At 37.8% G+C, this 27,660-nt stretch overlaps 2 protein-coding genes across 4 annotated transcripts; both read right to left on the reverse strand.

The window, feature by feature from the left end:
* Positions 1 to 1,315: 1,315 nt before the first annotated feature.
* On the reverse strand, positions 1,316 to 18,158 carry LOC306883130 (serine/threonine-protein kinase 33-like). 3 transcript variants are annotated; one of them, XM_079438235.1, is made up of 13 exons: positions 17,932 to 18,158; positions 9,493 to 9,609; positions 8,736 to 8,849; positions 8,520 to 8,624; positions 8,204 to 8,342; positions 7,309 to 7,394; positions 6,046 to 6,133; positions 5,703 to 5,778; positions 5,486 to 5,598; positions 5,315 to 5,400; positions 4,915 to 5,157; positions 2,528 to 2,626; positions 1,316 to 2,242 (listed from the first exon to the last, which is right to left on the reverse strand). In XM_079438235.1, the coding sequence occupies exons 2-13, from the start codon at positions 9,607 to 9,609 to the stop codon at positions 2,024 to 2,026; spliced, it is 1,485 nt and encodes a 494-aa protein (XP_079294361.1). In that variant the 5' UTR covers positions 17,932 to 18,158; the 3' UTR covers positions 1,316 to 2,023. The 3 variants fall into 3 exon arrangements, with proteins under 3 accessions (XP_079294361.1, XP_079294359.1, XP_079294360.1); XM_079438233.1 differs by lacking the exon at positions 17,932 to 18,158 and adding an exon at positions 17,470 to 17,602; XM_079438234.1 differs by lacking the exon at positions 17,932 to 18,158 and adding an exon at positions 17,259 to 17,383.
* Positions 18,159 to 19,043: 885 nt separating this feature from the next.
* On the reverse strand, positions 19,044 to 25,473 carry LOC306881009 (ras-related and estrogen-regulated growth inhibitor-like protein). Its single transcript, XM_079434827.1, has 5 exons — positions 25,313 to 25,473; positions 24,355 to 24,411; positions 23,060 to 23,133; positions 22,438 to 22,586; positions 19,044 to 21,671 (listed from the first exon to the last, which is right to left on the reverse strand). Exons 1-5 carry the CDS (start codon positions 25,362 to 25,364, stop codon positions 21,392 to 21,394), a joined length of 612 nt encoding a protein of 203 aa, XP_079290953.1. The 5' UTR covers positions 25,365 to 25,473; the 3' UTR covers positions 19,044 to 21,391.
* Positions 25,474 to 27,660: the final 2,187 nt, after the last annotated feature.

A 27,660-nucleotide genomic window follows, 5' to 3' on the forward strand; every position in this document is an offset into this window, starting at 1 on the left:
TTCTTTTCCGTTGTGAGTTTTGTATACTCAGTTAAGTTTTGCAGCTGACTCAGTGATCAGCCGTGAAACAGTGATTCTGTTCAAATTCCCTATAAAATCATAAATGATTCCCTTTGAGCTTAATTAAACTGTTTCCCTTTCAATTAAATATTACGTGTTATGTTACTTCACAGTATAATATTTCACAGTATTACGGTTTTACTGTATGTTTGATCAAATTTATGCAGCTTCTGTGAGACTTACTTCAAAAACTTACTTCAAAACCTATTAAAAAAATATATTTACTGACACCAATTTCAAAAACAATATGGCAATTTTGTTCCAAAAGAAAAAAAAAAAAGATGATGATTAAAATTCCATTTACACAAACAAGGGGAGTGATAAAAACAGTAAAACGATCCAGTGTTTGACCAATCTAATTAGTTATATTGCTTAAAGATTCCATTCCAAGGTCTAAATTATCTTCATATCAACTACAGAATTAGTTATCCAGGTAATATCTCATCCCTGATTGTCTATTGTTACATACACAGCTACCATAGCGCATCATTATTTTTGTTTCATAGCAACGTTCTGTTGAATCTTCTAGCACAAGCATGGCACTTCATGAATGTGCTTTAAAATATTTTAATGAAAGTAAACATATTAATTCACAAATAATGTACCGACCTTATAAAAGCAACAACGCATTCAAGGCCTCATTCCTAACAAGGCCCTCTGGACTATATTCAAATAAAACAAGCTTTTCCTTGTTTTTACCTTGTTGCACATTAATGCAGTCCATCACTTCTTCTGTTACAATAAAAGGATCAAATTGAAAAGATAAATGAGTGCACAAGTAATAATACATTTAAAACGGTTAAATGGATGGGGCCTTCAGTATTCTCCCTGACATTCCCATGAACACAAACACGCACTCACACACATCCACATGCAAATAGGAGGATTGTAATACAGTCTGTGTGAGTTCTGCTTGACTATTTTAATATTGTATCCATCTTGGGATTATTCTCTCTGCAGCAGAGAGACCAGGGCTGGAGTGCTGCAGTACTCACAGTATACCCTGCTGCTCTCAACTAGATTAGAGACCCTGCACTTTGACTCCCAATCCTGCTCTCTTCATGGTATCTAACCACTTGGCGCCCCACCACTCACAGTCATAGCATATGGCTAACATTAAATTCCCCTTCGCCCCCTGACTTATTTATTTGAAATGCAAGTGTTCTGCACGTCTAACGTCAGTAGGAAAAATTAATTGGGAATTAATGGGTCACATATATTGTGTACACGAGTCACTGAAACTCAAGATGACATTCTGTTGGATGGCTTCTTTTTAATGTATAACAAATAAGAACTATTCATATACAACAGCTACCTGATGTGATTTGGCAAAAGATGACCGGTGTTATTAGCACAACTGCAGATGTTCAAACAACAGATGTTCGTAAAATGAATAGACAGTTTTTACACATACTATTGTCGAAAATGGGGAATACTATGTTGTGTTTGAATATTGCATCAAATTACTCTGTTATTGCCTATTTATTATTGCAAAACACAGAGCAAAAGCTATTAAACCCTGTTATAGTCAATACATTCTTCACAGTCCTTCATGATGAAACATATGAACTTCCTTTATTCTCTAGAGAATAGCATTTCAATGTGCAAAGATGACTTATGAGCCTTATGTTAGATGCCATAAATAGGCATGATGACTTCTTCTGTTCCAGGTCCATAAAAATAAAGCAGCAACCAACCCCCCCCCGCAAAAAAATCTAGTAGCTCATCCTAAAAAGAGGGGGCCTCTGTCTACTTCATAAAAAGTGACTATTAAGATCCATCCTGCTAAGGAGACTAAAAGCACATTCACATTGGAGGAAGTACAGTTTTACTACTGCTTCACTGTAAAACTGTTCTGGCTTAAAGAGTCATTTGTGGATCCAGCGGGCCCACCACGCAGCGGTGGCCCCCTTGAATTCCTCACCTTTGGCACTGACCGCAACTACTCGAGCAGTCTCACCGTCTAGCTGTTTTTTTTAGCCCGGAAGCCAAAGGCTGGATTGGTCGAACGGTGGATAGAAGTGGTGTAGGGACGTGGGGACAAGCTTTCGCGCCTGCTTGAGTTGGATGCTGCAGAGGCTGCTTCTGTTGATGATGGTTTGAGACAGGATCCCGAGATGGAGGAGGCCTTGCTGTAGCTTTTTGTGCTTGGCTGAGCTGGTGGTTTGTTACCTGTGTGGGACTGTGGAGATAAGACACTCTCATTCACCTCACAAAAGTGCAACACACCACACTACTGGACAGTGCTGCATGCTGTATGACAGCTTCTGGAGAAGGGTTATCTTGGCACCATCTAGTGGCTGTTCAGAGAACAGGCAGGTTTTTAAAAAAAATCCAACATAGAGGTTAGCTATGAAATAGCCAGGATTTCTTTCGCATACCTTTTAGGAGACAAAATATCTCCTTTTGAATAAGCACAAATGTTTTAAAAAATGAAATGCAAAGCTCAGTGAAGTGAATGACTGACCTGTGCAGCGGATGCATTCAAAGTGCTGCAGGCCTTTGCAGCAGACGCACTCTTCTTAACACCGTTAGAGGATGAGGCTGATAGTTTTTTCTTCAGAGGCTATAGGAATGAAATATATAACACATGAAAAACCCAGAGGGTTTGAGAGACCTTCAAAGCCTTTCGGGCAAGTCAGTCCATATGTCAGCAATATTAGAATTTCTGGTCATTCAATTGCAGCGCCGATCTGCATATACCAAACTCCACAAAACTGCTTTTCCAAACTGTTTGCTATGTTTACAATAATATAACATGTCAACTCACAAGGAAATCTGGCAAAAATGAGACCACAAGCCTCAATTCAGGCTAAATCTGAACTAAAAACTAAAAACTGTTGTCTTGTGAATATTGTCTCCGCTAAATGATGTTGTTAGACAAAATATTATTTTCACAATATAGTTTTATTGATTTAGTGCTTATTGATTTTCTAAAATGCTCACCACATAATAAAGTTAGTAAGGCCTTTTTACAGGTGCATCTCAGAAAATTAGAATATGGTGAAAAAGTTAATTTTTTTCTTGTAACTTATTTCAAAAAGTGAAATTTTCATATATTTTAGATACATTACATGTAAAGTAAAACACTTCAAAAGTTTTTTTGTTTTAATTTTGATGATTAGAGATTACAGCCAATGAAAGTCAAAAATCAGTATCTCAAAATATTAGAATATTTACATTTGAGTTTCAATAAATGACCATCCATACAGTATAAATTCCAGGCATCTCTTGTTCTTTGAAACCACAATAATGGAGAAGACTGCTGACTTGGCAATGTTCCAGGAGACGATCATTGACACCCTCCACAAAGAGGGTAAGTCACAGAGGGTCATTACTGAAAGGGGTGGCTGTTCACAGAGTGCTGTATCAAAGCATATTAAATGCAAAGTTGACTGGAAGGAAGAAATTGGGTAGAAAAATTTGCACAAGCAACACGGATGACCGCAAGCTTAAGCCGATTCAAACACTTTGGGAGAGCTTCACAAGGAGTGGACTGAAGCTGGAGTCAGTGCATCAAGAGTCACCACGCTCAGACGTCTTCAGGAAAAGGGCTACCAAGCCACTTCTGAAACAGAAACATTGTCAGAAGCATTTTACCTGGGCTAAGGAGAAAAAGAACTGGACTGTTGCTCAGTGGTCCAAAGTCCTCTTTTCAGATAAAAGTAAATTTTGCTTTTCATTTGGAAATCAAGGCCTGGAGGAAGACTGGAGAGGCACAGAATCCAAGCTGCTTGAAGTCCAGTGTGAAGTTTTCGAAGTCAGTGATGATTTTGGGTGCCGTGACGTCTGTTGGTGTTGGTCCATTGCGTTTTATCAAGTTCAAAGTCAATGCAGCCGTCTACCAGGAGATTTTAGAGCACTTTATGCTTCCATCTGCTGACAAGCTTTATGGAGATGCTGATTTCCTTTTCCTGCAGGACTTTAGCACCTGCCCACACTGCCAAAACCACTTCCAAGTGCTTTGCTGACCATGATATTACTGTGCTTGACTGGCCAGCCAACATGCCTGGCCTGAACCCCATATGGAATCTATGAGATATTTTCAAGAGAAAGATGAGAAACAGACAATCCAACAATCCAGATGAGCTGAAGGCTCAATAGTGTCTCAGCAGTGCCACAGGCTGATCGCTTCCATGCCACACCTCACTGATGCTGGAATTTGTGCTAAAGGAGCCCCGACCAAGTATTGAGTGCATAAATGAACATGCTTTAAAGAACTTGAACTGTTCTGTTTTGCAAATCCTTTTTTTGATCTTAGGAAATATTCTAATATTTTGAGATACTGGATTTTTTACTTTCATGAGCTGTAAACTCTAATCAAAGTTAAAACAAAAAAACTTTTGAAATGTTTTACTTTACATGTAATGAATCTAAAATATATGAAAGTTTCACTTTTTGAAATAAGTTACTTTTTCACGATATTCAAATTTTTTTAGATGCACCTGTATATTAAAAAAAATAAATTTTGTTCTCTGCACAAATGTAAATGTAAGGACACAGACATTCATTAAAAATACATTTTATTAAGTTATTTTAGTGGCATCCTTTAACTAGATACTGTATTGTCTCTAAAAAGTAAACAATGACAGAATTTTCTATGGGTGCAGTGATATACACATTAAATAATGAGATGATTTTCATCACAGCATTTATTATTTATAAAAACTAAAAACAGGACTTCCATTCCAACGACCGTGATGAAGGATTGAGACTCTTCCAGACTGCTCTTGAAAATTTGGTCTGACTGGTCTCTCATAATACAATGAGCAACAGAATGCTTTTTTAATGCATAATCAAGCAGAAATGCTTCACTTTTGTATTTGTATGAACTGTATTGCGCTACTTTTTTACCTTCTTGTTTGGGGTGGAGTGTTTGCTGCTACTGCTGCTGTCTATAACATCTTCAGTAGGAGCTGGGGTTACTGAGAGCTCTTGAGATGTTCTCGGCCCTGACCCTTTGTCCTGAGAGGAAGTGAGAGAGAGGTTTTGCAGTCCCTCGCTCATCTCCACACTCTCTTCGTCCTCTGGAGCGTTCCGGAACTGACGCATCATCTCTAAGACGTTTGTACGTGTAACAGTGGTGGAGGTGTCCCCCTTTGAACACAGATTTTCTTTTTTTTCAGGTCTTTCTTTCTGCCAGGTTCCACATTTAGTCATCCATCAAATTGAAGAGTGCTAATTAGCTGTTTTCTCAATCTATAATACTCATGACCTCATTTTAAAAGGGAAAAGAGTAATTGAGTTCTCTTACCGAAATCCAAGGGTTATCTAGCAGCTCATTGGCTGTGATGCGGTGAGCTGGGTCAACATTCAACAAACACCGTATTACATTTTTGGCTGTAAGACAAAACATAAAATAGTTACCACACTGGCTGAACTGCAATCATAATGGAATGGTGTGGGTAACAGAGGCAGTTCTAACCTGCATCACTAATGGTGTGCCACACAGGGCCAGAGAAAGTGAGCTCTCCTTTCATAATCATCTCAGAAAGCCTTTCCTTAGAGCTGGAAATGAAAGGAGGCTCTCCACACAGTCTGAAAAACAACAACAAACACAACACAAGCATACAAAGTTTAAGTCAGCAATGTGAGTCTGTGTGTGGGCAAGATATGGATAACAACATGAGAGATCTTCTTACAGCATGTACATGATGACGCCAATGCTCCACAAATCACACTGTTGGCTGTACTGGTGACCATTAACCACCTCAGGCGCTGAAAGGGCAAGTCCATGTGTGTCAATAATGAAAGATGTTTGAGGCCGGTGTAATGTGTGATATCTGATGCGTGACACCGTTGACGGCTTTCAGCCTCTACTGCTTCTCGAATGTTATCAGCTTCACATCACTTAAATTAGGTCATCTCCTCTTTACTGCTCATTTTAATCAGCGCTTCATTCAATTTATGAACACCCCCATAGTAATTCATCAAATCACAAGTAAATGGAACATGTGAATGTATGCATTTGAATATATAAATTACCCATGTAGATAGGCGTCCCGCAGGTGGCCTGCAGCATGTTTTCACTGCCTACACCACCCTTCTGCACAGAGAGTCCGAAATCTGTGACCTGAGATGAGAGAGGACAGGCCTTTGATATGTTATTAAAAAAAAAAAAAAAAGTCGTGACGTATTGTCAAGTATGGTGACCCATACTCGAAATTGGTGCTCTGCGTTTAACCCATCCAAGTGCACACACACAGCAGTGAGTAGTGAACAAATGCACACACACACACACACACACACCGTGAACACACACCCGGAGCAGTGGGCAGCCATGCTGCAGCGCCCGGGGAGCAATTGGGGGTTCGGTGCCTTGCTCAAGGGCACCTCAGTCGTGGTATTGAGGGTGGAGAGAGCGCTGTACATTCACTCCCCCCACCTACAATCCCTGCCGGCCGGGGACTCGAACCCGCAACCTTTCGATTACGAGTCCGACTCTCTAACCATTAGGCCACGACTTCCCCAATGAATTACAATGAATAACATCATTGTTTGATGTTATTCAACATCAAACAATGATTAACATAAGCACATACAGTACAGGGCACACTCAAACGCTTCCTTCTCTTACTGTTTTTAATCATTAGACTCTGATCTAGTGAAATGTTGAAAGTAATGAACTACAGACATGCTGCACTGGATCACTGTATCTCTTTCTCGTTTTCACTTCTAGATCTCAATTAAACTATATACAGCCCAAACGAACTTCCATAGAGCAGCCGGTACACCCACTCGCACAGACTACGCGCTCCTGAGCTGTATGAATAATATATACGAGGAGTGTATATCGTTTCATTGGTGCGTCAGGAGCGGGCAGGATTAATATCCAGTAGAGATGACCACCTTCTGCCAGATAAAAGCTTTTAATACAGTGCCAGGACAGCGCGGTCTTTGGGCCCCCATTCTACTCTGATTTATAACACAGCGCTGCCCTGATTCAACCCTCCGCTCCAGGTAGCAGCTATAGTCGGCTCCCGTCAACGCTCTATTCTGCTCCACGCTGTGCCCCGGCTGGTAATTTGTCTCAGAAAAGCCACTTGTGATTCATTTTCTTTGAGAATGTGATATGAAAGGAGTTAGGCAGGAGGTCTGGTGTAATGAGACAATATTTAAAAAGCAGTTAAAAGGTTTGGGCAAGGAGGACGGTGGGAGAACTAAAAACAGACGAGAATGTCCAGAGGTCCCGCCGCGTTTGAATGCCATACCACATGCCTGCGCAGAAGTTTTTAACGGCTCTCTCACCTTGATATTGACCATATCGTTATCGTTGCCTTGGTGACAACTCTTCACAAGAATGTTTTCCAGTTTGAGGTCACGATGAACAATGTCTGAGAGAGAAAAAGAAGAAACAGAGCAAGGGAGAGATGGGCTCGTATTATTCATTGAGAGGAGAGCATGGCAAGAATGCAACGCACTGGAATGGTAACAGTTTTAAATATGCTTCAATGACCAATTCTGGAGAAATATTTTGCTCCGTTCCTTTTAAATTGCAACTCTTTACTGTCAGTTCTCATATGAACCTAGCATAGAGTACAGGGCCCACCTCTTCTTACCACATCATGATTCTTCATTACTGCTTCACACGATAACTGTACGCACTTAAATAGAAATGTGAAAATAATCAAATTATAATCAGCGTGTGAGGCTAATATACTGCAATCTCATAAAACACTCGAGTCCTATATACATTGCAAGTGGCATCATTAGCTTCTCTAGACATGAGACACAGCAGCACTCGGGGACTGTTGAAAAACACACCTATTAATCAGTATTCCTCCCCTGCTCGTTGTTAATGACTCATTAGCCCCATGTAATGGTGTCTCATTGCCAAGCAACGTCCTAAATTACCTCTAACTGCAGATTTCACGAGAAGGAGAGAGAAAGAGAAAAACCGCCAAGCATCTTCAAATAAACCCCTCAGACTCAATTAAAATGGGCTGATATTTTGTCTGACAGTTGTTCATTATTATCTCATTATTAAAACAAGCCCGATTCTCCGTAATGACAGAGAAACTTAATGTGGATGCAATCATCAGAGCGATTATCGGATATGAGGGGAACAAAGGAATCCAGGCCGTCACATGTGACTTAAAGATGTGAGCAATTTTTTGGGGTGTTTGGGTTTTGTGTGCGTCACCTTTTTTATGCAGATAAACAATAGCTTCAGATAAGCTTTTGATGATGTGTCTGGTATCCTCCTCAGTAAAGTGCTTGTTCTTCTGCAGGAGATCCTTTAGATCGCCTCCTTCACAAAGCTCAGTCACGAGGTACATCCTCTGGAGAATGGCACACAAACACATGTACATTTCTAATTTCTGATATCAAACGAGAAACTACTGTCAAACACAATTCAGCTGCATACGCAGTAGTATGATTGGGTTTCACAATAGCACAGCTGAGTGAGCTTTAAAGGAAAGAGGAGTGTGAAACAGAATAGATGTTTTTGCTCTCACCTTTGGTGTCTCAAAGACTTCCTCCAGATGTATAATATGTTCATGTTTCACTTGTTTCATGATGCTCACTTCTCTTTCCAGATGTTTTACACCAGAAGTGCCTGCCTGCATGGATACAAAGCATTTGTGACACTTAAGCCATCCTTGACAACCATGGGAGCGGCTCTCCATCAATCACCTCTGTCAACAGGTGAAACATGACGACCAAACACTTACCTTCTCTTTGTTCACCTTCTTAATTGCCCACTTCCTCTGCGTCTCAATGTGAGTGGCTTCGCAGACGACGCCAAAGTTGCCTTGACCTAATTTCCTCCCAAAGGAATAGATTTTCTGGGTATCCAGATAAAGAGTCCGCATTATGTGAAGTATTACATACACACTCCTTCTCCTATAGTGACAGTAAACAACGCTCCAGCTCTGACTAATGGGGACAGAATGAGGGTGGGTTTGTTTTTCAGCTTCTCTATACTCCATTAAGTTGAGACCTGAATCCTTAAAGTGGAACTTAATTTTCAAGTTTGCCAGTCTCTGGAGTTTGGGAGAATATAGTATTTCTAATCAAGTTACAAATGATTAAGTTGCTGCCGCAGTTCATTCAATCTCAGGTCTAATTAACTTGATCATTATCTCTGCGCATGCAAGGCTGAGCACTGCCTGCTGCGGATTTGGCAAAGACAGCAGTCAGAAACCTCTGGAGAGGGCGAGGGCAATCAACAGCATAAAGAGGTGTAATCTCCCTCCAGGCCTGAAGAGGGCGCTACTAAATTGGAGGGAGGTCACGTTGGGGCAAGCAAGGCCATGGCTCTGGTGTAAGATCCAAATGACCTTTTGCCACTAATTTGAAGCCATAGACTTCTGATGGCTACAAAATAATGTCTTCTGTGCAACAAGAACAAACATTCGAGGGAAAACTGGTTGGGAATGTGCATATGGAAATAGGCATGCACTGCATGTAAATCAATAATGACTTCACCTGTATGTCGGATTCATCCTCAATGCGAGTGTGGGGCACCTTCTTCTCTGCACTGTTTGCACGAGTCCACTGAGAAGCCATTTTCTTTTCTGCTCCAGAAACATTTGTATGTGTCATCTAAGGGTGAGATAAATCAATTTTAAGTAATTCGCACACATGATAGCAAACATGGTAATCCTCACAAAAAGAAATAACACTGGAATCTCATTCACGAACCGTGCATGTACCCGTATTTGTGCAGGAAACCTGTGTGCAATAATGATTCATTACTAAATTTATTATGAGTTTCGAAATAACAGAAACTATACTCCCAACAAAAGTTGCCCTAACTCTTAAAAAATAGAAAAAAGTTGGAAAAGAATTAAAAAGGACATGTTTACAAAGACGGACAATTGTCTGCACAGTAGAGCTTGTAGGAAAAGCCTTTATATGGAAATAGCTTGGGTGTGTAACTCTAGACAAGGATTTCCTCATTTAGAATCATCAACATGACATGCATCAAAATTAAAATAGGATAATTGATTGTGTAAACTTTGCTAAATATAGAAACGTTTCTGTGCATGTAAGTACTTGTATGTAATTATTAGTGAACAATGACCAGTCTCTCAAAAGCTTGTATATTACACAATGAACTGTAACGTTTCAAATAAGATATCCCGTTAAAGATTCAGGCAGGAGTAAGTGTCTGTCATCACATTCATGCATCTACGAGTCTAACGTCTAAACCGTAACCCCTTATTAGCTAGGCTTCAGCTGTCGCTCTCCAATTCACTTCTCACTTTAAAAGAAAGTGTCTAAAGTCTCCACACTAACATTAAGTACAATTTACTCAGCTTCAAACCGTTCTCCAGAGCCACATTAAATGTAAAGCAATTATGGTGTGATGAGTGGGAGCGGCGAAGTGGATCCGCCACACAGACAAGAGATTAAATATTAATGAGGAAGCAGTGTCTTTAACCTCTCCTCGCTCAGTGGCATTATCACGTCCCGCTGACAGGTCCTCTCATAACAGCACTGCCTCTCCTATTACTGACCATCTATCTGCTAAACAAAACGATTGTGACACATTCTTGAAACTCTTATCAGTTCAATTGGAGTTACGTGATAAGAGTAGCAGAGGTCAAAGTGTAGCACACTGGGTTCCCTCTAAAAAGGTCTAGGAAATGGGGAAAAATGATCACGACATAGAGACATCTGAACTGAGAAGCTGTCACGTTTTGCAGCGATTGGCTTTTGCAAATGCAAGAGGATGTGTAAAAGAGATGGTAAAATGTTGCTGAACCTGTGCTTTGTTAGTAGAGAGGAATTGTGAAGCTCTTAAACTTCAAAAACTGAGTGGCATTGATGAAAATGTGCATCAGCATTTCACTGGTTTCAATCGGGTAAAACAACTGCAAAACTCAGATATGCTGAACTTAACAACAGCAGAGTGAGCCAAAACCAAAACTGAGCCATAAATGACATAAAAGCCCAATTTCCACAGCCCTAAGATCAGAGGGCTGAACAGTATATTGAAAGCACTCTCCTTATACTCAACATTGAATATTGATTAACATTAAAATTTTTCTTGTGCTGTCGAAAGGATGCTTCTTGCTGAGAACAAATTAGACTCTCATTCTGCGATTTAAACCTGCATACATTCATTTTATTCTTATTTTTAATGGAACTTTGCCCTGTATCTGATAACATCAGCAACACCACACACCGTGCATTTCCCACCAGGCCACGTTTCGCGTCTTTGAGCTATGCTTACAGAATTTAATTTTTGCAAGCCAACTACAGTAGCAAAACATCTTTATACAAGCACAAATTTCAAGGAACACAAAAGCAAGAACACAAGCAATCATAAACCGGCAAGAAGGTAATAAGCCTCACAGACTCTAAGAGAGACTTATTTTAGTTCCCTCACAGAATATACCATCAGCTAAGAACAATCCACAGACCTCCCAGATTTCTGGAAGCACTCAAAGGAAATTAATTATGGCAGATAGAATGTCCGCAATTGATCCTCTTGCATTTTTCATTTCTTGGCAATAACAGTAAAAACCCCATTAGTGCTTGTTTACGGGCTAAAATGTGCATTGTTTCTCCTGACTGTGGGAGATGCTGTGTCTCTGGCTTGAGCCCAAAATAAATGTGACACCCGGTATGATGTCCGAACACACAAGATATTACAGCTCTTTTCTCTCTATCACTGCAATGTTCTTCCTACTTCCCTGTCTCTTTCTCCTCTTCTTACTTCCTGTCTATGCTAATGTCTGAATTACGGTTTTTCTGAAAATTATTTGGACTTCACTGGATTCATTCATGTTGTAAGCACTGTAAAATAAATAAATAAATATGTTTGTGTATAAATAATTCTAGGGCTATTAAAAAAGGCCTGTGGTATAGAAAGTGAAGTTGAGGACAGAAAAAAAAATTAATACCAATTAAAACAAGATTGGCAGGAAAATGTGTGTTGTTTACCTTTTGAATATTTGTTTTTAATTAACAAAAAGTATTAAACACCCTGAATATTTCTCAATAAATTCATTATATGTTTTCATAATAAAATGGCATAGGCCTACAAGTTTTTTTTTTTTTTTAATTCACATAATTCTTTTTTTTTTTTAAACAAAAATGTTAAAAAAAAAAAAAAACAGTGACCGTGATATTTAATCTAATATATCAAGATAAACATGATGGGGATATGACAATGTACTGCATATATTGGATGACTTAAATTATTAATCAATGAATGCTTGACCAAGAAGATTATTTGCAGAGGCTTAACACTTGTAATATGTTATTAAAGCATTCATGAAACATTATTAAACATTTAAGGTATGCTAGAAGGATGCCATAGTTTGAATCACAGATTTGTCGGCTGTTATTTGAAGGTTATTGATTGCTATTTTACACTAAATCTGAGCTACACAAAGCACACTGAAATCAAACCTTGCATATCGCAGTGGTCTCCTGCATAACTCTTACTAAAGATTTTCTTCTCTTCTCATCTGCAGCTTAATTATTTATTGACAGGTGCCTTTAATGAAAAATGATAAACGTCAAAGTCTTAATGAAGCTTGGAATTACATTACCAAGTGATAGAGTGCCTTGCTTGTCCAGACTGCTTATACTATTGGAGTCATTTAACCTCATAATCATAATTTACCTGAGTGCTTCACCTAGCCATACTACATAATGTTTTCTTGTTTAACATGAATTGTAGGTCTGTAATGGACTGCCACTTAAAGTCCAACAACTCATGAAAATGTTACAGAAGAGGACACATCTGTAAACCTATCAATGACTTATTGCATATACATATGGCTTGTCTTGAAAATCTAAACCAAGATGTCTTGACTATTATGTGTTGGAGGTACCTCTACACCAGGATATTAATGGATGATTGAGAAATCCAGGGTCTAGACGAATTCATACTTCAAAGGCAAAAAAAAGTATGCTTAGAAGACTAGAGGGACATCAAAAACAAACATCAGTTTGAACAATGTGATGAGACCGCATGTTAAAAGACTTGAGTGGTGTGGTAAAGAGTAATAGCAAGAAAACATGTCTTTCTATTTACATGTAAATGTCCTTTAAATTAATCATTCAGAGAGAATCATTCTGATAAATCATTCACAGAATTAACAGACTGAATTCATCAGAATTATTATCAATATTTAACTCACTGAAAATTGATCATAAAAAAAATATTTTTATGAAAAAGTTATCATTACTTTGATTTCCATCTCAAAATAAAGCAATTTTATGGTCTTAATGTTTGTGAAACTTAAAAACTATATCGTTATTGCCTGATTGTTAACACGACAACCCGTTAAAGATACACATTTGCAGTTTAATTACTTTTTTGCAATAATGATATTTCAAAAAACAATACAACATTAAAAAAAAAAATGAAATAGCAGGAGTCATGAGGGAAAAGTCCCCCGTTTCCCAGGAACACTACAGCAAATTTACAGTCAACATACTATTCAACATAGAAATGTGATTCTTTCAAGATACTCTTAAAAACTCCTGGATATGAGTAAATATATCTGGGTACTGTACTTTTAACAGGCAGAACCCAGGTGGTCAAGATGGGAAACATCACTTCATCCATAAAAATAATTAAGACTAGCACTCCGCAGGGCTTTTGCCTTAGCCCTAATTATACTCGTTATTCAACCATTCACTGCATCTCTACACAGTAGAGCACCATCATCAAATTTCCTGACGACAACACCATTATTGGGTTAATCAGTGATAATGACGAGTATACATACAGGGACCCTCTGCAGGAGAGCATAGTGTTATAACAACAATCTAGCCTTGAAATCCAGAGAAACAAAAGTACTTATAGTGGACTTCAGGAAAAAGGACAACGTACAGCCCAATCTGCATTAATGACTCACCTGTTGCAATCATTAACAATTCTTCAGACTGCAAATATTTGAGGAGCTCACCAGGACACCAAACATTCCACATAAAAAACAGCACATCAAATGATATCTTTGATGCAGAGCTTAAGGAAGCAATCAAGCACACCCTTATGATCATTTACCATGGCATTGTACTGATGATTGGCATGCATTAGTCTTGTATGTAAAATCAAATATAGCACTACCAATCAACAGGTAGTCAGAATGACTGCAGATCTTTTCAAATGAATGTTTCAAAGGCCTTCAGGAGGTATTTTTATTTAGGTTCCACCTCTGGAACCGGGTGGTCACAGAGGTGGTCATCTGTAATGTCATATTCTCATAAGCATATTGGGTGGGCAAGCTCCAAAGATTATTCAGGATCAGCTTATGATCAGAGCTAGGGCAATTACTAAGGCTGCAATTGAATTAAATAATCATATGCTCTGCTTGTTTCAGAGCGAGGCACAGCATTGTGTTCTTTTATATGAGAGCAGCTCATTATCTGGTGTTTTCAGTGTCTCAGAGCAACTTCGTTCACCATAAATCAGTGGCAGGAGAGAAATCGCATTAGCCTCCCCAGCAACAAAAAATCTTCTTTTGACATTTTATTATTACAATATTGTTAGTATCATTAGTATTATTATTTTCCTTAAGTAGTTTTTTATTTTACTGTAAAATTCTACAATAGTACTATTTTTTTAAATATAAATAAAGTATAATATAATATGTGCAAATTATACAATATAATAAAATAGTATAGTACAGTAGTATTTCTTTGTTTGTCTACCATTTTTATTTATTAAAATAGTAAACAACAACAGTAATAATTATTATTATTAATATTGTCATATTGATATATAATAAAAAAAATGTGATTATACATCAATATGACTATAAAATATAAAATAACCTGAAGCTTTCTTTTTCTATCAGAAAAAATATGATTAGATTTTTCCCCCAAATCATAAGCCTTGTTCATAGGTGATAACAAATGTTCCTAGGAAAGAGCCATACAACAGCTGACATGCTCCCTTGTGTAGCTGATGATTGAAGGGAGCTGGGATGAAGACGTCTGAATAAGGAGATACAAGCATATAAGTGGATAGTGTGAATGACAACCTGCCAACAAGTGACAGATTTTTTGAGAGCACTTGAAAGAAAATGTCTGCTCTTGGATGATGAGATACTATGTGCAAGCCTGCTTAGCCTGACTAAGCAGTCTAATGTAAAATACAATTTTTATAAATAAATAAATAAAAAATATGTTTACCTGTATAAAGCATTGCGTGACTATAAACTAACTCTGGACAGGAAGCCATTTCATTGGACACACTGTCTAGGCGAGAAACCTCACAAAACAGGTGCCAGAGTATAATATGTAGATTGCTGATGCCAAGGCACAGAGTATAGTGTCTGCTTCAGACAAAAAAAAATCCTACTTGATCTTACTATAAATATGTGACAGTGCACAGTCAGGAGAAACCTCAGTCTTACAGGCCAAGTGCTATTGCCTGCTGGGGTGGAAAATCAGTGAGAGCCTCAGCAACTAAAACCACCTGAGAAAGACCTGTCTCCTCTTACAGAGCAGACTCAAGCAGTGCCTACCACTGGGCACTCAAGTTACGCCTGGCATTGTGAAATAAACGTCAACCAGAGAAGCACAAAAGCCAACAGACTTGAGGGAAACGCCTGAGGCTTCAGTGTAAAACCAGAAGTGCTCAGTGTGAAATACAGTTTAATCTCCAGCACTTTACAATAACAATATTCTATATGAATACAATCTGCTTGAATTACATAAGGGGCAGAGCAGTAAGAGTCATGAGATGATTTTAGGTGCCCCCCCCCCCAAAAAAAACACCCATCCAGCAAGCAAATCGTAAAACAACCATTTTTAAAGGTTCTTCATGCAACCCTATGCCAATAAAGAACCTTTATTTGTATACAGAAAATATTTGACCTGTTCTGTTTGTAAAACATTGTGGCTGTGTCCAAAACTGACCAAAGCTACCTTGCTTTTTGTTTATTCAATGACAGGCAGTATTTTGTGTATGAATGTACCTTGAAAGGAAAATGGCTTCAGCCGGGCTTCCAAGGCTTTTATTTCTCTAAGTTCAATAAAGTAAAAACATTGACATATGTGACCCTGGACCACAAAACCAGTCTTAAGTCGCTGGGGTATATTTGTAGCAATAGCCAAAAATATATTGTATGGGTCAAAATTATCGAATTATCAATCTTTTATGCCAAAAATCATTAGGATATTAAGTAGAGATCATGTTCCATGAAGATATTTTGTAAATATCTTACCGTAAATATATCAAAACTTTTGATTAGTAAATATGCATTGCTAAGAACTTCATTTGGACAACTTTAAAGGCTATTTTATCAATATTTTGATTTTTTTGCACCCTCAGATTCCAGATTTTCTAATAGTTGTATCTCGGCCAAATATTGTCAGATCCTAACAAACCATACATCAATGGAAATCTTATTTATTCAGCTTTCAGATGTACAAATCTCAATTTAGAAAAAAATGACACTTAAGACTGGTTTTGTGGTCCAGGGTCACATATAAATGAATCAGTTTTATTCTTTCCACCAACTGCCAACCCACACACCACATAGACTGGGATATCATAGGAAGCGATGGACACATCCACGCTTCAAACCAGTTAAGGCATTTTAATATACAGGATGTAATGCAAACAATGAATTCAGGCATGCCTTGATGCTTTCCTATAGGCTTTCGGAAAGCATCAAACACAGCCTATTTGTCATGAGAATTTGATCTTATTTACAAAAAAAAAAAATTCCTATCTCATAAATTTGACCGTATTTGCTTATAGAATGACACTATGCTAAATATTAGTTCATACCTCACGCTGCAACATAGACAAAGCCTATTTTGTAGGACAAAATGAGACCTGGCACAACCACCGCAACCAATATTCAGCAGCTTAAAGCCAATAATTATTTAAATCTCGTGCAAGTAGCAATTAACTCCCTGTGACCTGTTCCAGCTAAATATAATTATCTGGCATAGAACCTGCATAATAATAGATGTTTTATTGCTCCCTTATGTTTCAAAACACTCACTACGCTTGTGTATGGTGTGGCTAGGTGACTATATTTCCTGAGTGTGCTAACTGCATATAGCCTACTTCTCTTTCTGGCTTTTTAACAGAATAATAACAATGATTAAAAAAAAACTTATTTCTGTATTATTTATTCTTCTTATTTCTCACGTCTAATGGATAGTTATTAGCCAAGCAAAAATCCTCATAAGTTGTTTAAGTCGTGTTGAGCTGCAAAAAAACAGAATTAAAGTAACAAAGCTTTCAGCATAATGGTTCTACTTACATTATGCGACTACAGAGACATCTCCATTGTATTTTCCGCGAGAAATGGTCGAGTTATATTTATTTAGGTGCACATTAGTGAGATGGAAATTACACTGCCGCTCCGGACCACGTTACCATGGCAACATAGAGCGCTTGGCCAACTCGCGCTTCCTCTTCAGTGAAAGCTCACGAGACATGAAGACACCACGCTTTTATAAATACACACTTACCTTTTATAAGAGTTGGTGCGTGTGTGAATTCGTTTTCCGCTCTTATGCCTCTTATAGGTCATCGAAATCCTTGATGCAAGAGAATTTCAGATGTGACACTTGCGGTTGTCCAAACTTTCCTCCCTCGAGAGGGAGGGAGGGCGAACTACGGTGTGGTGTGAGGGACATCGCCAACAACGAGACACCTGCACACTGCAGTTATGTGAAGAACAATTTCAGTAAGTGGAAGCATGAATCCTAAGTTGGTAATTATTGTCATGTCACGACCAGGGGTGTTTCTAGTCTTTAGTAGGTTACTTGGGCACAATATATAAGATAAATACTATTGTGCTGATTCTGAATGATTACCATATTCACGTGCCATGGTATTTGCAAGATATGTGCAATGTTTATGCAATATGCAATGCATTTTTTTAGTACTTCCGTGTACTGTTTGTTATTTTCGTTTGAAAATGTCTTTACCTGCTTGAGATGTTAGCACGCTGCACGAGCAGCCTAATAAATCTCCGTCGCTGGCAGGATCTATTTGCAGATTTGATTTCAAATAATTGTAGATAAATATGCTACTTCATGCAGGGTCTTAAGTGTACATTAAGTACAATAAGGACAAAATTATTCAGTGCGTCGAATGATTCTTAATGAATCGCGAATCGATTCCGACTGTTATGACCAGTTGACTGAAATGAACCGACTCAAATGAGTCATTCATTCCTGCTTCGGTATTCGGCAGTAATAATTCCGAACCACCACCAAAAACACTGAGCAGACGACATGATTGTCACGAAAAATGTCTCTAGGATTAGTCTGCTGCTGCTTTCTAGACAAAGAAGGATTTATCAGTACAGTTTACTGAATCACTTAAGACTACGCCCACTTAATAGGTACGTTAATGTGTTTTATAGTGGCATAGCCTATTTAAAGAACTTTATTTTAATCTTGCTCGTGTTAAAGCTGAAATAACTGCAGGAAATTCTCGCTTTTGATGAAATTTTATATTTTAAAAAAAGTGTGAATATTATGCTATATAAATTATTGTTTTTTAAATGTAATTTAAACAAAAACTTGCATCAGTCAAAATAAGCTGGCATTGATCAGTCACAGAATGTGTTTTCGCTGGTTAAAACTGTTAGGTACTAGGTGTTTGTCTCCATCTAGTGGATCATGAGCTTTTTTCTGAAAGTCTGGCAATGTCATACTCATCTGAAGAAATGCTTTTTTAAGTTATAAAATAAGTATATTCATTTCTCAGAGCTTGTGAGTTTATTACATTAATGTCCATTTACATGATATCTAGACTACATTTTATTGTAGGTCACTATGGTAAGAAAGCAAATGGTAATTTAGGAAATGTACTGAAAGAAAGTCTCCATGTAAGAGTACACCAGCTATAGGTAAAAGAAACGGGTATAGTATGTAAACCATCAGTTAAAAAACTGAAATGGCTACATTGCCAAATCAAAACCATAGTTGCACTCGTGTGAAAATAGAGTCAATGTAGACATGATTGAAATAAATTGTATAGATGAACACTTTGACACAGTAAGAGAAGATAACTATAAAATAAATACAGAAATAATAAAAAGTAACCATTTTAATAGTAGGTTATTAAGTTAGTGAACATGTTACTGCATTTTAAAAAAGTTACACGTTTTACTTTAGCTATAAGTTCTCTACAGTATGAAGTGTTATTCTGTATTATAAAGCTGCTCTTTAAACAAGTTACAATAATAGACAAAGCACAACCTGCTTACACAAACTACTGAACTTTTTACTACTGTAGCAGTAAATTCTGTTTCATTCGTCCTTCATCTGATAAGCAGCCTTGCACAAAAGAATGTTACCTTTTGTCTCCATGGACAACTCTAAATTTATTGATATTTCTGAGATTCTTTGATTTTTTTTCATGGCTTCTGCTGCTGTGTCCCGTTACACTCCCCATTTCCCTAGCTAGGTTGTGAATCAGTATATCGTGAACACAAATTCAGGAACTCGCAAGGGCCACTAAACATTGGGACAATGATCGAAAACTGGGTCACACATAAATGTCACTGGTATTTATCAACAACATCACTGTATTATATTCCAGGACCAGTGCCCTTCTAGTATGATTTGTGTTGTTTAGCATGCGTCTTCACAGTCGCTGTAAAAGTAGAGTGCCATGATGACATATCCGCTCATCCACCATTTCTCTTGAATCGTGAGACATGAACCATGACAGGATAGAAGCAGGGTAAAAGTGATTTACAGTGCATTATGGAACAATTTTGCCCTGGAATATTTTTGAATGCAACACACATCAAGTCACCTATTTTGTCTCGTTTATTAGACACACTCTAATTATCCTTTAGAAAAGTCAATTTAGAAGTTTGAATACAGCACTTCTCCTAATCTAGACTGCTAACGTTTAAGTGATCAGTATGATCCCACCTAACCAAAATATGCTCTAAGGATATTTTGCGAACATTCCCATTAAGTTATGAAACATTCTCTGAGCATTCAAAATGCCCAGTTTTTTAAAATGCTTTAAAAACTTTTTTGTTATCTGAACGGTGAGGGATCATTCCATTTTATAGTTTTCCAAACATTATGGGAATATTATTTTTGAATGTTCTTTGAACTTTCTGAAACAAGTAGCAACATTTAAAAAATATTAGATGAACATCCAACTAAACATTTCAGAAATAAAACATTCCATAAATTATGTATAAACAGTATAACGCTGAAAGAACATTCTGTTAACATTACCGGAAGAACTCTTTTTCATTACTTTGAGAGAAAGCTGCCAGAACATTAACCAAAGTTCTGATAACATTTCTTGCAGCTTGTTTTACCTTGTTTTTGTGATTAACCTAAAGCAGAATGTGTTTTTACACAACTCAAACCTCTTCTTGCAACTGAACAGTATGGGAAAAGACTGCAGTTCATTGTTTTTGTTCAAAAAGAGGCCCTGAGAATGCTACGGAAAGAATGCGGGAGAGTTTTATTTTCATTCCTCTACCATGGGTTTTTGTTATAAAGGTAATTGACCTGCATTTTACACCTCATCACAGTATATCGATATATGAAATTCACTTCAACTTTGTTGTGCATTCCTTGACGCAAACTCGGTCTCATGCCATTTAAACATTTTCAGAGAGCAAGGGAAAGAATGTGAGATACTCTTTCAAGAGAAAAGCAAAAGCTTCACGAATTTGCAAACATTCCCCATTCTTCTCAGCGATGTTGAAAATATTATCAAGAGGTGTATATATGTCAACAAAAATATAATTTTTTTGAATATATGAAAAGCTGCTTTGGGTTTTCTTACACTTCTGAGATGGATAAGAGAAAACTCATAAAATAATAAAGAAACATAAGGCAAAGATTTTACTTTCTAAAGAAAAACATTCCATAAATGTAACTCTTGAACTAAAATTACTTATGCAAATAAATGCAAAGATGGTAGTGCAAAGTATGTGTCATTGGGATACTGTGTCAGCTGGGCTGATACTGTAAACCAATAGGGTTGTATATACACATACAATACCTTTGTTTTAAATGATTATTTACCCTCGCTAATTATATTCTAGATCAGTGGCCTCATTGTGGGAAAAGTCATGTAAATGAATAAATAATCTTTAGTAAAAAATCTTTAGTAAATCATGAACACCTGAAAAAGTCATGGGGCCGTCAAATATTGTTGACAATGTGGAGGGGGGGTTGGAGTCAAAAAGTTTGAGAACCGCTGCTCTATATGATGATCTTGGCTGCGTAGGATTTCTCGCAGTGGTTTGAATTTGCACTATATATGTATCAAAGCATACTTCTATTCATACACATAAAACCTTTCCAAGAACATCAGGTTTAACAGGGACAAATCTCCATTGCTGATTCAGTGGAGACCGACTCATTGCTCTTTTCTGGGCTCTTTGATGTTCTGCACTCAAACAGACTTTCTCCTCTTGCCAAAGACATTGTTAATGAGCTTGGCCATGGATTTGGAGCCACTGTACCTCCTGCGGTCACCTCTATGCTTAAGCTGTTCCATCACATGGCGGATGAGCTTTGTGAAGAGGTTGGAGATCTCCAGGTAGTTCTCAGCTGCCGAAACCTCCTGGAAGAGGCATTTGTTCTCCTGGGCCAGAGAGCGGCCCTCCTCTTCACTCACTTGGCGGCTGTGGCATAAGTCCTGCTTGTTACCCACCAGGCAGATGGGAACCTCCCTATTGAAAGTAAATCAGTTTATTTGCTTTCAGGAGAAAATGGCTCTGTGATCAGAACATGGCCATATGATTTATTAAGTAAATTAAATAGTGGTTAGGAATACATTTATAATTACATTTACACATTTATAATTAGTTAAATATTGCTACAGCACGTTCATACACTGAGATTCTTTTCTTACAGTGTGTCCTAATTGGAACAATGGCAATGGCATAGCTTATATTTCCCCCCCATCTGACGCCATAGCAAGGGTTGGAAATTTGCTGCAAGGCTAAAACTTCATGCTACAAGTACAACCACTTTTTGTGTTTTTTGAAGTGTCAAATTTTAAGCCTGTTTTGAGGAACATGTTGGATTCTGACCACCCAAGAGGGATCTCCTTGCCCATTTCAGAGTTCTAATGGACTCCAGATGCTTATGCTCACTTACTATTGTTTCAAAGGACTTTCAAATGACAAATAACCAGTGAAACCTGAACCATCCAGACTTTTAAATTCATCTATAAATGCGATGGACTTAAATGGAAAGCTTTGGCCTGTTGGTCATAATACAGTTATCAAAACCATTGGAAATCGTTCGGACATGGACAGTTCTTTTGATTATTTGATGTGACCCAGTCTGTCTTTTACAGATGTGCACAGATCCAAGCAGGAAGCCTCCAATCTGTTCTGCAAATGGTCCTCATTAATTCATTAAAACTCCTTCGTCCTATTCCAGTCAACATCAGGCAAAGGTCAAAAGGTCACTGGAGAGACTCTGACTCACCCTTTACAGGTCTCTCGACGACTCTCTTTGATCTGTGCCAGGATATTTTTGGCATTTAGGAAGGACGTACGGTCGCTGATGGTGTACACCACCACAAAACCATCAGCCCAGTCCAGTGGTTCCTCTAGGATACATCTGCTTTCTTCACTCTGCCAGGGGGTGGGGGGCATACAGAGGTCCAGTCAAAAACACATGCTCATGCAAAGTCCCGTCTGACAAAATGGAAAAGCGGATTGTTATTTAATTTGTTTAGAGTTGACTAGATGTCTGCCAGAAGTTTTTGTTTTGGATGCAGTGATTGACTGCCAGTGTTGGCTGTGTACACACAGGCATTTAGTTACAGGTTAGAAAGGTGCCGATCTCATGAGTTTTGGAAATCAAAGTAAAATAACAACTGGCGAGGTAAAAGTTCCCAGATGCAGCAGCTGTAAGACATGAGGCTCAGTTTTCAAAGGCTCTGCACTGTATACTCTGCTTCAGGGAAAGATCATAAATCCCATCAGAACACTACATGCATTTCCCATAAGAAGCAGGTATATCTGAGCATGTCGCCCTATGGCAGTGTTTGTATGAACGCTAGCCATGAGCTCAGTGTAGCTGTTATGAAAGAATAAACACATACCTGTGAGCACGGATCAAAGACTTCCAAGTTCAACTGTCTTCCATCAATGGAGAACCTTTTATGGTATAAGGAGTCTGCAAAAAATCAATGTTGGATAAAAACCTTAGTATTAAAACAAACGTGTGCATCATAAAACTGGACCCCTGAAATCAAGGTAGACTGTTAGATGCTCATAAAAAATTCAAGGGAATAAAAGTAGAGACTGAGTGCATGTGATGTGATACACATGTAGTTGTATCAGAGGTGCAGTGATTACTGGAAGCCTCAAAAAATCTATGGCATGATTGGAAGGAATGGACTTTTAGGAACTAAACAACAGGAAAACTTACACCAGCCCTGCTTGTACACAGAGTTGCACAGGCCTTGCAATGTAAACATTCATTATTAAGAGATTAAAATTGTGTCATCATTTACTCAGCCTAATGTCTTTCCTGTATGGTTTTCTCCTGTAGATATTGTGAAGAATATTTTTATATTTTTGTCCATATAATGAAAGCTAAAGGAGTAAAAACAAAATGGAACCCTAATTACTTTTTTTTTAGGGAAAATAAACAGATACATTTTTCAAAATATCTTCCTTTGTGTTCTGCAAAATAAAGTCATAAAGGTTTGGAATGACATGAGGTCAATTATGACAGCATTTTCACTATCCCTGTAAAGCTCATTAAATCAAAAATAAATACAGTGTCAAAATTTATAATAAAAAAATCAGCTGTGGTTGCCAGACATTTGCTGTAAAAAAGCAGTGACAATGTTTCAGGTATTACAGGAAGGCATAATCATGCCTGTATATTTCACAAATTATAAATGTACATTACAAATCAGTTATGTTAATTTACTAAACTACTAGAAGTACCAAAATCTGCTTTGTACCTTAAAATCTATTGATAACCACCATAATAATACAGGTGCTAAAAGAGAAAGCAGTCATCGTAAATATGGTGTGTGTATATAGAACAAAACACCATTAAAATAACAACACTAAAACAATTTGTATTTTTCTATTAAAAAAACTTTTACATTGCACTCTTAGAGATTTCTCACTTTTTTGCAGTAAGCTTTGTATCAATTTATTCTATTTAGTCATTATAATCTTTTTATTCATTTCACTCAGATGCATTTTTGCACTCTGATGCAGTCTTATTTCCAGTTGTATATAAAGGACGTCCTCTTGCCTAAGCTTGCAGTTATGTTTTTCATCTATTAAATGAACAATAAAGCTGTGTTATGTGAATTACAACATTTAATAATATTCCAGACTGCATTATTAAATATGCACGTGAGGCTGTACTTACTGGTATTTGATGCATATTCTCCTATGAATCGCTTGGTCAAGAATCTCACCAAAACCGCTGAGGACGAGAGAGGAGATGATTGATTAGTCACTTATTGAGATTGATCATCCTAAGCCTTGATGTAAATGACTCTTATGACAACTTAAAAGAAGTAGAGAGGGCACAAGGTCAAAGTCCAGCCCCTCATCAAAGACTTGGCCAGTCTACAGTGAACGCTGGTGCATATTTGGCACAGGAAAAACTGTTACATTTTGTCCACGAGCACACTACCTGGTCTATATTAAATATTTGAGCCATGAAGCTATGCTGGCTCAATGACTCATTTAAGTCGGGGCTTGAGTTTTCATGCATAAATATGCACTCAGCAGCTGCTTTCAATCCCTCTACCAAATATAAACCATTAAGCAGTCAGGATTTAACTCGTATTCCTCTCAAATGTGCAACAATAGACCCTCCTTGTTCTGTTCTGTCTTCACCCTGGTCATTTGGACACCCGCTAAACTAGAGTTTCGCTCTCAGGGGACGTAGCATCATCATTTCCCAAACACTTAATAGTCATTAGCACAGGTATGCAGCCTGAAGGGCTAAATGTTCCTATGCTTCTAAGTAGAACAAAAAAATAATCTTTCCCCAATTTCAGCAATTACTTGCCTTTCACAACCATCTATTTTAATTTCCCTCTGAGATGACTTGTATAACCATGACCTCACTACTGATCTGTTCCAATATACAAAGTGCTTTCAGTGTTTGTAGAAGGCATACACAATGTCTCAGTGCATTGTGAAGCACTCACACACATTACTGTACAGCTCACACATGAATGATTTCTAACTTAAAACGTGAGGACCATGCAACAGGTACATGGGTTAAAAGAGATGCTGTAAAGTTCTAGTTAATCTGAAAGACAGATATGTATACAAACTGTACAAACTACATAGAGTATAAAATGAGTACTAACCAGACTTGCCTGCTCCCTCACTGCCCAGCAGGGCCAGTTTGATGTCATTCATTGTTGTAGATGGTGCCCTGTGTTTGCTGTGCTTCTCTGTGTCTAAGTAGTTGGACAGTCCCAATCTCTTCTCTTTACTATTTACTCTGCTCAGTGAAGTGGTGCCACGCTCCCTCTCTTTCTATCTCTCTTACTCTCTTTCTGTTGAACACGCAGACATTCCTTTCTTCCATCTCTCCTCCCACTACTCACAGAGATCTGAGCTGCCACAAGGTCAATTCAACATCCCTTCAACACTTAAAAGTTGTTCAGATAAGTGGAGAACTTTGCTTCATTAAATTTAAACCTAAGTGCTTTGTGATTTTATTTTGATCAGAAACTCTGGTTTAGATTTAAGCATAATGAAACAAAATTGAATCTTTGTTCACAGTCCAAACATAATGCTGGAACTGTTTAGTGATTCGTTTTGCAAGCTACATCATTGCACCAGTAAGTGGCGAAAAGTAATTATCTTTATGAATGAGCCTTTGAATCTTTGACTCATCGAATCATGTTACTCAGAGACTCGCAACGGCTCTTCTGTGACTGCCAGTAATTGTCAATAAACTAAAATATTGTCTACAATAAACCCACAGCATATGCTTCTCAGAGCAATGTGTTGTTTTGTTTCTGAATGATTTTCCGAACCAGTATTTTGAACAAATTTAATTATTTAAGACGCCTTTTGTCGCCACCTATGGAAAGAGTCAGTGAAAATTCCCGCCACAGCAACTACTGGTTATCAAAACAAAATAATTTATCTTAAACATTGTAGAATACCTCAGTTTAGAAGACTCAGTGTTTATTCATATAGTGTAATATAATCAGGAATCAACTCATGCTGAGATTCCAGAACATACTTCAGAAATAAAGGTACAAAAGCCATCACCAGGGTGGTACCTTTTTAAAAGGTACAAATATGTACCATTTAGGTACTAATATGCATCCTTTAGGGGTAAAGGTACAAAGGTGTACCTTTTGTAAGGGTCCCGTGCCAGTGAGAGTTTTTGTACTTTTTTTCTCTGATAGTGTATAACCTCTAAAGCAAGTCCCTAATGTGAAGTATAAGTATACGCAGTCTTACTGAAATTGAAGTTTGGGTCAGGTATTTAAAGTGGTTGGCAAAGCTGTCTCACATCAAGTATGCTGTCTCTCAATTATCTGGGCAAACATGTTAGCCCCAACAGTAAAGTTGCCAGTGCCAACATGCAACTCGGCCAAGAATGTCAGCCATATTTTGATTGCAGGGATCAATTCCTTTTAAAGTGGAGAGCAGCAATCAATTTCCCTCTTTTCCAGAACAGTTCCAAAAATTGAAAGACGTTCAGCCATCCAAACTTCAATTTCATGGGCTGCTACACTGGTCAGGGAATCTTTTTTCCCCAGACCTTTTTTTCCTGTCTAAGTCTTTTCATTCTTCAGCTGAGTTCACCCCAGTGACCCATTATTATTCTGTTATGTTTCATTTTATTTTTGTCATCTGAGGACTCAATGGCACTTAAGAAACACAAAAGCTTAAAATGTGCACGGCACCACAAATATGTGGCACATATCAGGCTTCGTTCATTTCACTACTGAGTATATCACTTTAGACAGTGGAATTTCATTAAATTACAGTTATAAACAAATTTTGTGGAATCAGTGAGGCTTAAAACAGAATATCACTCAAGTCACTCAAGTTAAAAAGCTTGCAAAGACCTCAAAACAAGCAATCGCTGACAGAAAAAAACATGACGAAACAGAAGGATGTTACACATCACTTAAATATATACACTATATTGCCAAAAGTATTGGGCCACCCCCTTCTAATGAACATGATTGACATAGAAATTGAGTAATTTCTATCAGTACAAATCTTAACAGTACAAAGAAGTGTCTTTTTCTGTTCTAAAGAAGGGGGTGTCCCAACACTTTTGTCCTTATAGTGTCTATACAAGTCATTGGTGTTTGGTGATGAGTTTTTGGCGCAAGGTCTGCATTTAAATTCACACCAGAGGTGTTCAGCTGGGATTAGGACTTGGCTTTCTGCAGACCAGTCAAGTTCTTCCACACTGACTGAATCAATCATGCCGTGCCTTAGACACAGAGGCACTGTCATGTTAGAATAGAAAAGGGTTCTGTCCAAACTGTTGCTATAAAATTAGAAGCACACAATTCCCTAGAATATCATTATATGCTTTAACATTAAGATTTGTACTAATAGAAATTGCTAAAGTAGTCAAACATGTTCATTAGAAGGGGGTGACCCAATACTTTTGGCAATATATATACACTGTATATATAAAAGGCAAACTCTAAACTGGCTAAACAGCACGCAG

The sequence above is a fragment of the Barbus barbus genome (assembly GCF_936440315.1).
Source record: "Barbus barbus genome assembly, chromosome: 2".
In the NCBI taxonomy this organism is placed as follows: domain Eukaryota; kingdom Metazoa; phylum Chordata; class Actinopteri; order Cypriniformes; family Cyprinidae; genus Barbus; species Barbus barbus.